Source organism: Pinus tabuliformis, chromosome 3_1, assembly GCF_031772625.1.
Source record: "Pinus tabuliformis cultivar Carrire ecotype Pingquan chromosome 3_1, CPIR1, whole genome shotgun sequence".
In the NCBI taxonomy this organism is placed as follows: domain Eukaryota; kingdom Viridiplantae; phylum Streptophyta; class Pinopsida; order Pinales; family Pinaceae; genus Pinus; species Pinus tabuliformis.
In genome coordinates this window covers 977194775-977209324 of record NC_142301.1, presented here as the reverse complement: position 1 = coordinate 977209324, position 14550 = coordinate 977194775, and the positions used below count along the sequence as shown (strand labels likewise).

Here is a 14550-nt window from a genome sequence, read left to right as displayed (position 1 = left end):
GCACCCTTACTATTTTCACTGAAGGAATCCAAGGCCCCTGAAGTGAAAATTAGATGAAAATTTTCCTTGTAAAATATTTTGATTGTGTAGTCAATCTAGATCATTCATTAGGTAGACGATCTAATGGTAGAAGTTATGTTAATTTTGGATTTTTTTCCCTAAAAGGAAAACCTTGTTTTATATGTGGGAATTGTGTTGCGGATGTGTATTATTTTGCATGTGAAGAAAAGAGGAGACACTATGTCAAAGTGAAGAGGAAACTACAATAGATTTGTTGTAGGTTGTATCCCTTCATTTTGCTAGATAATATAAAAGGAAGGATTGGTTGTTTCTCCATGGACGTAGCTTGAATTGGGTGAGACACGTATATCTGTGTCTCTCTTGTTTTATGTTTTTTTGCGTTTATTTTTCTACAATACTTTAAATGTTCCATTTCTCTATTGTTTAATTTATATCAATGAGATGCAACTTAGAACAATTTCTGAAATACTTTAAACAAAAGGTAGAAATAATATTGCAGCAAAGAAGAAAGTGAACATGAATCTTAAAGAAAAAGTGTTAGAAAATTTTCATTATATACATGGATAAATAAGTATGTGAGCTAATAATTGTAAAATAGTTAAGAATTAATAACCAATATGAAAGCATACATATAAATCAACAATGAATTCAGAGTAAGGCATATGTTTCCAATTAACAAAAAATTTCATCAATATGGACACATGAATAACATGCACATGCCATTAAATAGTAACAAGATTAGTCTTTCCACTTTCAATCACACGTGAAGGGAATTCTTTCCTTGGCCCAAAAGAACTTCTCAATATTAGAGATGAAATATTCAATACACAAGTATACAAAGTATCCCCGAGATCCAATAGTGGAAATGCAAATCATCTCTTCAACTTCGAAAGGAATGTACAAGAATTCACTTTCCAAAATGATCTAAGAAGTCCAAAACTAAAGGTCCTTTCTAACTAGCCATGAGTATTTATTTATATAAACTAGGGTGACTCTTAACCTCCCATGCCTTTTCAATTTCTGTCGTGGCTTTTCAAATTTCTATCCATATCTTATTTCTATTTGAATTTGAATTCTAATTATAATTTTATTTACACATTATATGAGAATAAAAAATAATAAAAATAATTCCCTTCATGCCACTAATCTCATAATAGCTAAGGGTGACGCTCCAAGTGTCATCTCTTGAGTTTGGTGAGCATGCAATGCTTTGTAATGGACTGCAATGAATCTAAATTTGTTGGATATCAACCTTTTGAATATGATTTTACATTCAAGCACATTAGGTATGATTATTCTCATATCTTCTTGGGCTCGGTTAAAAGCACAAAGAACATTGTGTGCAACTTCAATGTTTCCACCATGTGCTTTGTAATGTCTTCTGTCATAGGTTTTAGGTCCTTCCAAGCCACATCATGTTTTCTTGCATCCATCATCTCTTGAATTTATTATCAGGTTTTTAGTTCCAGTCTTATTATTACTTTTGCTCAGATGGAATCAATTTTGTGAGACTTGATAAGGCCTTTTAACATTCCATGAAGTTGACGACAAATACTCAATGTTCTAGCCATATCTCTTCCTAAATTCTCTTGGGATTAAATGGAAATCCTAACTTATGCTTTGTCTCATTCCTTACCTATTATATCCTTTCTAGGTAAGTTAGTTGGTGCTTGAGGATACTTTGTTCCCTATTCATACGTGATGCCTACTACAATCAAATATTCTTTTAACAATACACCTTTTTCCTTGAGCTCATTTTAGACACCCATTAACAAGGAATATATTTTTTGAAGAATAATAATCTCCTTATACAATTGTTTCATGATGTCTTCCAACGCTCTTATCTCCTCTAATAAAACTATCTAGAAATCCTCATCATGAGAATTTGAGGTTATCAAGACTTGGATTTCTGTGTCAACCCTTTCATTCACTTGTTGTGAATTACCTAGATTATTTTCCACTTATTTCACCCTGTTCACCAGATTCCCAATGTTCTTCTCATTTGTAGGAAAGAATTCATATCTTATGGAAGGTATCACCAAACGATTGTTTGTAGTATCTACCACTATATCTCTTTTGGTGACCACCAATATCAGTTTGGCCAATCCTTGGGCTAAGCATCTGCACCTTTCTTACACAATATTACTGGAACCGTGATAGAATCTAAAGCTTCAAAGGTTTAATAGTTAATTTTCTTCTTCAGTTGGGATGCCCAATTCTCTAAGAGGCATATTCCCTCACATGAATGGGTTGGAAGGCTCTACATCCATGTGAAGAAATATGACATGCACTTCCTTTTGAGCTTGTTCATTTTGCATAATTTATTACTCTTCTTTTTTTTCTTCCATTTATTTTGCGAGTATTTCTCCTTTATTCTTATTTGCTTCTTCCTCTTTCTTTCTCTTTTATTATTCTTTTTTTCTCCATGATTCTTCCAATATTTTATTTTCTTCTTCCTATTTTTTGTTTTCTTCTTCTTTCTTCTTCTTTTCGTCCTCTTGTCTCAACCTATCGTCTTCTTGTTTCCTAATTTTCTCCTCTTCCTATTTCTTAGTTTCTTATTCTTTCAACTTCTTATGTCTTTCTTTATTTGCTTCGTCTTTCTCCCTTTATCTTTTTTGGGAAAACTTCTTCTCCTTTATATCTTTCTCATTTGTAGGTTTGACAACATTCGTGAGTTGTGAACTACCAATCACTTTTTTGGCATTTAAAGCCTTTGCAATGTTGTAAATGTTCTTGACATTTTGTTATTATTCATGTATACTTGATGTGTATAGCCATCTATAATTCATCTTGTTACAATGATCTACAACGATTCCCCTAGAATCATATCTATGAAAACCCAATTCATCAAACTTAAAGCATTGAAAATTGTTGGCTTCTGCCTCTTCTTCTCTAAATCTTTAAACAAATTATGTGCCTAAATATATTAGAAAAGAAGGGTAGGGTGCCTTCTTTCCACATAATAGGATTCATTTAAGTCCTGTTGTGACCTAGTATGTAGCTTCCTATAAGACTATTTTATCTTTAACAAACATAGGAAGCTAGTAACGAGGCTTGAAAGCTCTAAATACCTTGATATATGTTGAATTTGAAAGTATGAACCAATCAATGATATCCCACAATGTGTCCTGACTTTCATTTGACATACATGGATATTTTGTGTTAAAGAGTATGCGATATAAAGATGAAATGAAATTCTTATTGATTTGGTGGCACATGGCTTTATAATTAGTGTCCCATGGGATCCCACAATAAATGTGGACTTGCAGTATGTCCGTAGCCAAGGTCCACGTCCATCTCAATGACTCTATTAGAAACCTTGCACATATGGAATCTAGTAGATATAATACCATCTAAAACGTAGACTGCTTTCCTATTGTTGGCTTATGGGATCACTTTACATTTATCCTCATGGAGGATACTATAATCTCCACCCATTTAAATACACTACCCACTTGAGGACACGTGTATATTATTCGAACCTAGTCTTCTTCCAATAATTTTGCATCCAACCTACCATATAATCTACAAAGCACTGCCACTATTATTTGATATTCCTTTCTTAATAACTTGGCCTTGTATATTCCATCAGATTGGTGTTATACATTATTGGTATCTTTCCCCTAAGTCTTTTAGGACATCCTTGTTGGCTAGAGAAAACCTTTCATAGCTCCTTATTCCATGCATATCTTACCTTTTCTATCCCAAGGTTGACGCAAACTCCTTTACATTGAATAAATTAATTATCCTCATATACACAATGCCTGACATTGAAATGACTTTAAATACTTAATTAAAACGGTTCACCTTCAACAATTTTTAATTCAAACTCACTATAATGTAGTCATTTCATAAACTTCTTATGCCTAATAATTTCATTTATTTCACTCTTTCACTAAATTAGTTTATTTAATGCACATATTTATATGTTGAAATCTTAGATACCTTAGATCTAAAGGTAGTAATATCTTACCATTGATCTTTTATGAAGGGAATACACTCTTATTCACTTGTCTCTTAAGTTTTGGAAACATATTAATGACCTAATTTTTAAATGCAATAAGCATCATACATCTAATAAGGAAGAATCTATAATTATCTATAAATACAATAGAACTCTTATCATAACATCCTCCTAACTTCCTAGTGGACATTCTTTAATGAGGTCCTATTACATTTACTTAATACTAACTACCATAATGGACCTTATTTAATAACAACAACAACCGTAGTTGGCCTGGTCCATCTTACATTGAAATTAATCTAGTAATACTACTCTACAATGGGCCCTTCATCCCCCCATTACACCCTAATGGAATGATAAAACTCCGTCCACGTTAGAAAATCATTTCCCTCATCTTTTTATGTGAGGTGGTACAATGAACAACTAGCATTATATGGATGAGTGTCAATATCATTGCTAAAGTGATATAGAGAACTAAGGTTAATGTTCCTTGTAAAAGTATTGGCCACCGAGATTAAATAATCCAACAAGCCCTGCCATTGACGTATGCCCCATGCATGAATGCTAACCTTCATGCTGAAGTAGACAGTTTCCTATCTGTTCATCTATAAACATAACTACCAAGTCCAATAGCTAATGTTGATTTTGCCAATATATATAGCTGAGTTCAATCCCTCACTAAGAATTTTCCTCCAAATTTATAAAAAATTAGTGTGTATCCATGCATAGATACCCAGATCTATCAAAAGGAGTGCCCACATAAGCTAAAATGGTTGGATCTATATCTAGAAGGAACACTACTACTTGAAAATGAGGAAGATAAAAAATGAGAGTTATAATTGGATTTTGAATTCATTCGTAAATTTATTTAGAAAAGAAAGAGGAGAGTCATAAACCAAAAGTTGAAATTAGTTTTCATCCCAAAAATGAAAACTATCTGTGTACCAACCATCAAAAGCATCCTGTAAATCACACTGGCCACACTTTCCTTGCTTATACTTTTCATTGGTCAATGGATATGTAATACCAATAATATTAGTCTTATAAAATTATAAAATATATGTTTCATATGTTATTATCCCTTAGATTGACTCTAAATATATTTCTTCAATAGTTTTTTCCTACCATGACATGTTCTAACACATTTTGATTCTCCACTTCCATCGGGGTTTAAGAGAAAACATTTGCAAGGTTTGTAGTGCACTTGATATAGATCAAGGTAATTACAGATAGTATGTCATATGAAAACCCCAAATTTCCTCATTCTAATGGTTTTATCCTTGTATAAATATAAGAAATTTGTAAAAATATATCTACTATATATTCCTTGTAGTTTTCATGGAACATCCTTAAATTAGACCACTTTAAATCATTTATATCTTCACTTCCTAAGCTTTGATTTGTATTTTATTTTTCTAATATGTGTTATTTTTTAGAGGAAATTATATATGTAGATATTTTCTTTAAATTATTCTAATCAGTCTAAAAAAAATCATTTGAGTGTCATGATCCTATCCTCACCTTTGACAACCTACAAAATGGGGAAAAAATTTCTTGTTTCTTCGCATAAGAGAGATTTGTACCACTTGTTATGTACCTTAGATTTAAAGATATTTTCAAGCATTATATAACCAAGAACAACTTGATAAATTACCTTTACTCAATTATATAAAAGTACTCTTAAGGTAAGAAAGGCCTTACAATTGATCCTTTTATGGAAGGATTCTAGTATTGCTCACATGCATTTTAAGGTTGGGTGACCTTTTAATATAAAAGCTCCAAATACAGTAAGCTCAATGCCTCACATAAGTAATGTTTCATCCTTAATTATAACTAATAAGAGAACCCTAATTATAACTATCCCCTAACTATATAGAGTACCTTCCATAATGAGGTCCCATTAAGTTTTTTTAATACTAACTACCATGTTACGTCTTACTTAACATGGGCCCTTCAAGCCTTATTAAACCTTTTGAGGAAGATACTGTCACAACATATTTAGTACTAAACTATCTTTCTAACCATAATTTCAAAGTTGCACCTCATTTTATTAAAATTATCTATTTGTAATTATATGAAATTGTTAAAAACATCACACATCAAGGCACTCTTGCATCCATTTCCTAAAAAATTAGCATATTTTTGGAGTGGAGCATTGCGCCAATCACCTTGTGAATTCTATATACAATTTTACAATATGAACAAATATAACACTATAACATGAAGAAACATTATTTAATCAAATATAAGGTTCATCCCATGTCACCATGTCCTTAGTTATGTCAATTTCATAAAATGAAAATGTTTAAGACCATGAACCTTCTAGATGTTGTAGTCTTCAGTACTTGATCTAGGATCATTGTTTTTTTTAATTATTTTGAGTATGTGATTCTCTTAAACTAAAATATATTTTTATAGTCTACAACAACCATATTTCAAATCATGCAAAACACATAGAAAAAATAAAGTTGGTGATATAGAGTGATGTGGGTAGTGACCACTTACCAAGAGAGAGACAGAGAGAGATGTTATCTATTTGCAAATTATTCTCTCCCCTTTTCTTCATAATCAAATAATAATTGTTGTTATATGATCTCTCAAGAGGATAATGAGACTACCTTAGTATATTATGCAAAGATACGTTGACTTATATCTCTATTTTGCTTATTAATTTAACTAAAATTAGCTCAAAAATGTAGATATTTTCCAAAAGTATACATTATTATTACATAATATACTTCAAGTTTCTAAACCTCTTAAACGTATAAAAAATGTTAAAAAAAATTAATAAACACACAAGAGAAACATTTCTAAAAAAAATAAATTTAAAAAATATTTTAAATAATCCTAAACAAACCATGAACAAAACCACAACATATTTATAGAGTGAATCTAGGTCAAACTTCCATAATTTTGAATTAAAAAGTATTATCCTCACCTCACATAAAACACATAAATACTGAAATCTTGACCATATAATTAGTTAATCTCAAACCCTCCGTCCAACCCAAGGTTTAGGGTACTCGCTTGATGAATGAACTAGGATAGTGAAACAACGAAGGCCATTAAGAGACTATAGATCACTATAGATCCCTAGCCACTCCTACTAGACTTGAAAATTCATGGAACAGATGCAATTAATACACTATAGATCCCTCCTCCACTTCGAATGGAGTTGAAAGTTATTGGAACAAAGGTGCAAACATAATAAATAGAATGTTAAAATATCTTTACATTGTGTAGATAGTAGAACTATAGATAAACTGGATCCTTAACAAACTTGCAAAAACCCCGTTTGATAAATGAATAATGAGAGAAAACCCATTGAAAATTGAGTTTTGGGCATTGGGATTGGGATTATAAGTGTACCTGAGACAAAACCCTTTGATAAATTAATATGGAATTCACCTTATGGGTATTGAAATTGGGATTCAAAATTACATAGGATAGGTAGTTAAAGTTTAAATTACATTTATAGATTCATTTACTCCTTGACCAAATATTTTCCATGTCATATGGCTCTATTGGCATTATGGGTTTCCTTGATGTCAACCTCTTCACAATTTGTTGGTGGTCCCCATGGATTGTTATAATAGTTGTATATGGATCATGGTGTCTAGATAGTTTGTCTCGCTTAGCCAATAGTTATAGTATAGGAAGAGGAAGAACTTTGGATGAGACTTTCACAAGCTTGTTGGGATGTTATCAAGGTGAAAATAATTCACACAGATGATTCAAACAAGGAAGATGAAAAATTTGAAATATTGACTTGAGAGAAGTGTTTTGGCCTAGTTTAAGCCGAAGTCACATGACGGAAAACCCATTAGGGTGGCTATGAGCCTTCATCCAAACGGAGGAAGGTTCATCAGGGAAGATGCAACTGAAATTTGCGTGAACGATTCGTGCAACCATGCTTGTAGGATTAAAAAAACAAAAACCAAGAATGAAAAAGGGGTTTTCCCATACTCATTGTGCTCGTAGGTGGGATCGAAAAGTCCAATTTTACTTTGGTCTTTGTTCTTGTTGTAATTGAGATACTTTGGTTTTCTCCTGAGGTATTAATGCGATCAAACCTTATATGAGGAGGGTCAATTAAGAGCAAATAAGGTGTGGATATTTCTTGAGTTTTCACATGTTTTGGTCGAACATGTCTTCATAAGGGAGTGTAAAAGGAGTAAACAAGATTAAAGCCTTCACATGGCAAAGGTGTAAGGACCAATGACCAAGTCTTTCAAATTGTTTGCAGGGTAGAGGTTTATACATTTTATACATTTTGTTGAATGAGGCTATTATATATATGTGCACACTGGTTTATTTCTTTCGTTGAATATAAGACTTTGTAAAATACCTCATCAATGTATTCCTACTAGTCCAGTTGAAGATCCTTTTACGTTAAAGATCTCTCTTGATAAACTATTATAAGATTATTGTCTACTATTGTTCTCATGTAAGGTTTCTTCTATTAATTATGTGCTTAAATTTGAATAAACGACATAAGATTTTCTACATTTTCCAGAAGAAGAGTTTAGTAGTTGCAGTGATCTGATTATATCATTCCAAATTCTCCTTCAATTGTGTTAAGGATATGTAAATACCATTAGTGTTTTTTAACAATGATCACTTGTGACTCTATATATTTTAATTTGTTTAGCACTCTACCACATGGATATTTGAATATTCCAAGGTTTTGAGATCAACTTGCACAAAGACTTGTGTATGCACTGGTTTATGTTATTGTAAAGACCCCATCACTATATATCTTGTTCATGAAATATCTTCATTAAAACAATGAAATCCTCTTTCTTCCAAATGTGGCAATGTTCTCATATCAATATATCTTCATTTGAAAGGGGTTCGACAATATTTTTGGATGTCATATGATGTGTAGTGACTTATGTAGACAAATTTGAACAAAGGTTGTAGGTTATCATTATGTGTAGATTGTCTTGATGGTTATTTTTCAATGCATAATGTTGAAGGTCATGATTGTTGAAGTCTCAAGTATTGACAATTTTGAGCAATGATTTTCTCTTGGTAAAATTTCTCACTTGCTCTTATGTTCATTGGTAACTTCAGAGGTGGTTTTCTCGTGGCTTGTGTTTCCAATTAAAACATCAATGTCCCATGTGTTGATATGTCTTGATTACTTGCTCTTATATTTCTCATGTCTTTATGATCCACAATATCATGTGTTAATGGTGATATTTTGTGTTAATGGTGAAAGAAGATAAAAAGATAAATACAATTGATTGGGAATGAAATATTGATTACCTTCACTTATATGCCTTCACTAAGCTATTAAAATATTGGATCGAAAGATTAAAAACCACGCAAAAGATAATTCTAATGTTCCTCTTCAATCTAAAGCGAAAGACCAAGTAGAAAATGGTTTTAATGTGTTTCGCTCAGGCCATCTTTTAAAATATTATAATCATCATCCGAAATTCCAATGATATTAAAGTGATTAAATTGTGTATCAGTATTATCCCTATTTCTATATGTCAATCCTTTTGAAATCAGTATTATCCGAATTTCTATATGCCAAACCTTTTAAAATGCGTGGTGGATTTATGTACCAGGATTGCAATGAATTTTCAAATGCATGTTCGATTTATATATTGACATTACAAACAATACTATTTATGATGACAGAGAGGATAACTTCTGAAACTTTTTTTGTTAAAGATTGCAGAAAGCATATTGAACACAGTCAAGGATATGTGTAGAAAGCCCATCGAGACTCTGCCCCTCCATAAACTTAGGGCTAGAAAATTTCAGCTTATGCCAAATTATTTTCATTTTACACGACCCCTTGTTACATGACACGTGCAAGTTGGCGGTGGATTTCGCGACAGTTGAATCCACCAACCCTTGCATGCGCGTGGTGTCGTTCTACAAATTTCCACCTTTGCATTTCCGTGGTGTCGTTCTGAAAGCTAAGTGGCGTCCCGAGGAATACCTTCAGGCCGAGGCATCTACAAATTTCATGAAGAAAACCAATTCCAACAAATTTCATGAAGAAAACCAATTCCTACAAATTTCAAGAAGAGAAAAATCCAAACCATGTTGACAAGATGACGAGACAATGTTACTGAGATTGCGAAATACAGAGTGAGGGGTAGCTTGCATTAGTTGCCAGGATGCGGAGGGATGAAATGGTTAAACTTATATTGGAGATGCCCCCCACTTGAACTTGTATCGTTTTGTTCATCCATATATTCCTCACATTTGTAATCATCTCTCGCGCGAGCCATACCAGTCGGATGCAGAGGAAATAACTGTAATGTCCGATGTTCACATGAATTACCATATGTGGTAGCATGTCCCTGACAACCTACCAAATGTTAGCGATCCAGGAATGTATTTATACTAAAGAAATCAGAAAGAAAATAACAGAATTTGCAAAAGGAAATGCTAATATTAGGTCGTTACCGTAGGCATGAAGTTGTCCAATTTCTGCTGTGTAGGGAGAATATCTGGCATAAAAGCTTCGCAAAACGTTAAGGGAGTACACACATATGCATTGCATTGGTAAACAAATAAATATGATAAAATAGAAAACTACTAGCCATATTATAGTGAAATACATTGTTTTGGAGATTGAATGAGGTATCCGAGAGCTTACCATTTCTGTGCGATGCGCCTGCGAAGGAATGTGGTTGAACAAACTGATTGATGGGTGGCACTCTCTCTTGTTTCTGTCTCTGCCGCTCGCGAGCTTTGCGATTTTGAAACCAGTAGAACACATTTTTGCCTTCAATGGTACCATACGCCAGCAGTCGACCGGCGATCTCATCAATTTGATCCGGAGTGGGATTGCGGATCCCTTCCCTGTACATGGCTTCTAATAAATCTTTTTGTTCTTTTGCCGGAATCCATCTAGTGTTTGTGATGGATTGACCTTCTGCCATTTCCCTTCGTCTCCTGCTCAAACACTTTGTTGAGAAGAAAGCGATTTGTGGATTTCGATTGACAGCGTTTCGTGCCCCCGTGGTAATAAACAGGAGGGAAGGGAAGGGAACGGAATGCACGGGATTTCAGCAAACTCCAAGTTCCGAGATTGGGAGAGACAACTCAAAAGTTACACGCAGCAGATTTAGCTGTAAATGAAGAAGGTCATGATCGTTGTGGAGCTGTCGTTGACCTAGAATGGCGCGAAGAAAAATACGCACAATAAACGGGAGAGGAGAGCATCGTAAGTCGAGAATCCACATCAGTTAATAAGTCTGTCCCTATCGGGAAGGAATTAACAGATTCATATCCGGTTGTTTAATTGCATTTGAGTCTCTCACCAGATGCTTAGTCTGACACGGATGCAACTATCAAACTGGCCTATTTGTAATAATTTAGTCTGACGTGGATACAACTATTGAACTGGCTTATTTGTAATCATTTTTAATATAACTCCTCGATTACAAAAACCCTAGACATAGGTTTTTAATCTTTCTGGTTTCTCAATACTTTCAAAAAGGAAAAATGAGAGGATGTAATTTTCGAAAAGGGCCAAAGAGGGGATATAATTCAAATCACAAACGTGGTCTAGTTGCAAAATTTTTCATCCAAATCCTTATATGACTTAGGCTTTTGAATTTTTGTGGGGGTTTATTATGGGGCTGAAAGAGAATATAACCCGAAAAAAAAAGGAGGATATGACTTTAAAAAATATTTGTCGGTTATATTCGTAAATTCTTTTAAATGAAAAAATGAAGAAATTAAAAAAATAATTTTACATATATAAAAAAATAATTATTATTTATTAATTACTATTATTAAATAATTATTCTTATCTAATATTAATATATATTTTTAAAATTATTATTATTTAATATTAATATATATTTTTTAAATTAGAAACATAATGTTATTAAAATATAATTTATTAAATTATATATATAATTATATTATGGGGCTGAAAGAGAATATAACCCGAAAAAAAAGGGAGGATATGACTTTAAAAAATATTTGTCGGTTATATTCGTAAATTATTTTAAGTCAAAAAATGAAGAAATTAAAAAAATAATTTTACATATATAAAAAAAAATATTTATTATTTATTAATTACTATTATTAAATAATTATTCTTATCTAATATTAATATATATTTTTAAAATTATTATTATTTAATATTAATATATATTTTTTAAATTAGAAACATAATGTCATTAAAATATAATTTATTAAATTATATAATTTTATATATATATATAGATATAATATGCAAGATATATTATAAAATATAATCTATAAAACATTTGCTAAAAATATGATATAATGTTTCCACAGAATTGTGATCTTTTTATATTTAAAATGTGTTTTGAATGTATAGATGGATTAAAGCACATTTAAAATCCCAAAAGTATTTGATCATTGTAAATTTAACAATATAAATTTATGATTCTTAAATATCTGTATACTATTAGTACATGGTAAAATTTATGCTTAGAATATTTATTTAAGTGTCAATAAATCTCAATATCTTCTGTATTTTCTTTTTCCAAACGTTGATGAAATCAATATCTAAATAATTATGTAAATTTTATATAAAATTCTAATAGTTAATTAATGTGGTGGATTTTGCAAGGACACGGTAGTTTTTTTTTTGTATTAAATTACACTATAAGAGTATGTAAATCATAGATATCATTAAAAATTGCAAATGTCTAGTTATTGGCCTACCCTTAGGAAAGAAATCTAGTAAAAAATAGTAGTTTTTGAATCCAAAAAAATAGTAATTTCTTTGAAAAACATAGCTTCTAAAATATTGACATAGCTATAAGAATCAATTTCTCTATGCAAGGTGGAGGAGGTGCCCGAAAAGTTATTGAAATTTCGGTCATATTTAGAGAAAATGACAAGGATTTTTGTAAATCCAAGTTATAGTTGTTAAACTTCAAAATTATAGGTGTCCTAGACATTTTTGATGGTGCTGAATCCATTTCCACCATCAAAAACATGTTTCAAACACTGCGTCTACAAGATTTTTTGCATTATTTTTTACCGGGATTCTGGCCACTTTTCACCATCCAAGCAATCCCTCCGCCTCATTAGACGATTCCATTTCTCTAAGTTAAAAGTTAAACTAAACTAGATGGCTTCTAGATTAGTCTCATATTCAAGGGTTTTCCTATCTAGCTTAGTTATTCTACTAGAAATATGTTAAAAAGGAAGATATTGTGCATGCTTAATAAAAAATTGTGACCTCATTGACCTTTTCTAGTTTCTTTTCTTCTTCTTCAAGCTCAATGAATTGCAAATTAGTCAGTTCTTTTGCCACTAGAGTAAGATTGTTATTTGAAATCTGCACATCTCACTAAATGGCATCCGTGCACAACAAAACCTCTTGTTATGATTCACTTCTTTCACCTAAGACCTTCCCCATTATTATTTAAATTTGCAAGTATATGTCAACTACTTGGATGTATCTAATAAGCTTGACTCTTTTGGTTATTGTATCTAAAGTGAAGCATGAACTAACCCAAGTGCATTATGTCTATAGAAACCAACTTTGTAGAGGATTTTGCTGCCAAGTGACCATAAAATTCACCTTGTTCTATGCCATTATGAGTTTTCTTGCTAAAGGGATGATCAACGAACCATGCACTTGCTTGAATTGACATGCTCACATGATTCTTCTAACATATTGATAGGGAAAAATGCATTGCTAGCACTAAGAGGATCTCCCTGGTATAAAGTCCCAATTAGACCTCACACCATTTGAGATAAGAGTCCCATCTAAAATTTTAGCTCAGTTGCCATATCATTTTAAGGGAATTAGATTTTGGATATAGAAAGAGAAAGAATAAAGTAAATCCTAAAAATTTCAATGAGTGTTGGGTCTCGAGCCTGATTATCTTCCTGATTGTTCCAAGGTATTTTTCTATTTCATTCGTGGTTATCCCCCATTCCTTGATAGGAGGGCGTGGAGGGCTTGCACCCTTACTATTGTCACCGAAGGAATCCAAGGCCCCTGAAGCGAAAATTAGATGAAAATTTTCCTTGTAAAATATTTTGATTATGTAGTCAATCTAGATCGTTCATTAGGCAGATGATCAAACGATAGAAGTTATGTTAATTTTGGGTTTTTTTCCCTAAAAGGAAAACCTTGTTTTATATATGGGAATTGTGTTGTGGATGTGTATTATTTTGCATGTGAAGAAAAGAGGAGACACTATGTCAAAGCGAAGAGGAAACTACAATAGATTTGTTGTAGGTTGTATCCCTTCATTTTGCTAGATAATATAAAAGGAAGGATTGGTTGTTTCTCCATGGACATAGCTTGAATTGGGTGAGACACGTATATCTATGTCTCTCTTGTTTTATGTTTTTTTGCGTTTATTTTTCTACAATACTTTAGATGTTCCATTTCTCTATTGTTTAATTTCTACAATGAGATGCAACTTAGAACAATTTCTGAAATACTTTAAACAAAAGATAGAAATAATATTGCAGCAAAGAAGATAGTGAACATGAATCTTAAAGAAAAAGTGTTAGAAAATTTTCGTTATATACATGGATAAATAAGTATGTGAGCTAATAATTGTAAAATAGTTAAGAATTAATAA

General features: G+C 32.0%; 1 protein-coding gene across 1 annotated transcript; it reads right to left on the bottom strand.

Annotated features, from left to right (window-relative positions):
* Window positions 1-10116: 10116 nt before the first annotated feature.
* Window positions 10117-10899, bottom strand: LOC149191107 (WUSCHEL-related homeobox 5-like). Its single transcript, XM_089410667.1, has 3 exons — window positions 10614-10899; window positions 10421-10464; window positions 10117-10266 (listed from the first exon to the last, which is right to left on the bottom strand). The coding sequence occupies exons 1-3, from the start codon at window positions 10897-10899 to the stop codon at window positions 10117-10119; spliced, it is 480 nt and encodes a 159-aa protein (XP_089266793.1).
* Between the last annotated feature and the right edge of the window lie 3651 nt (window positions 10900-14550).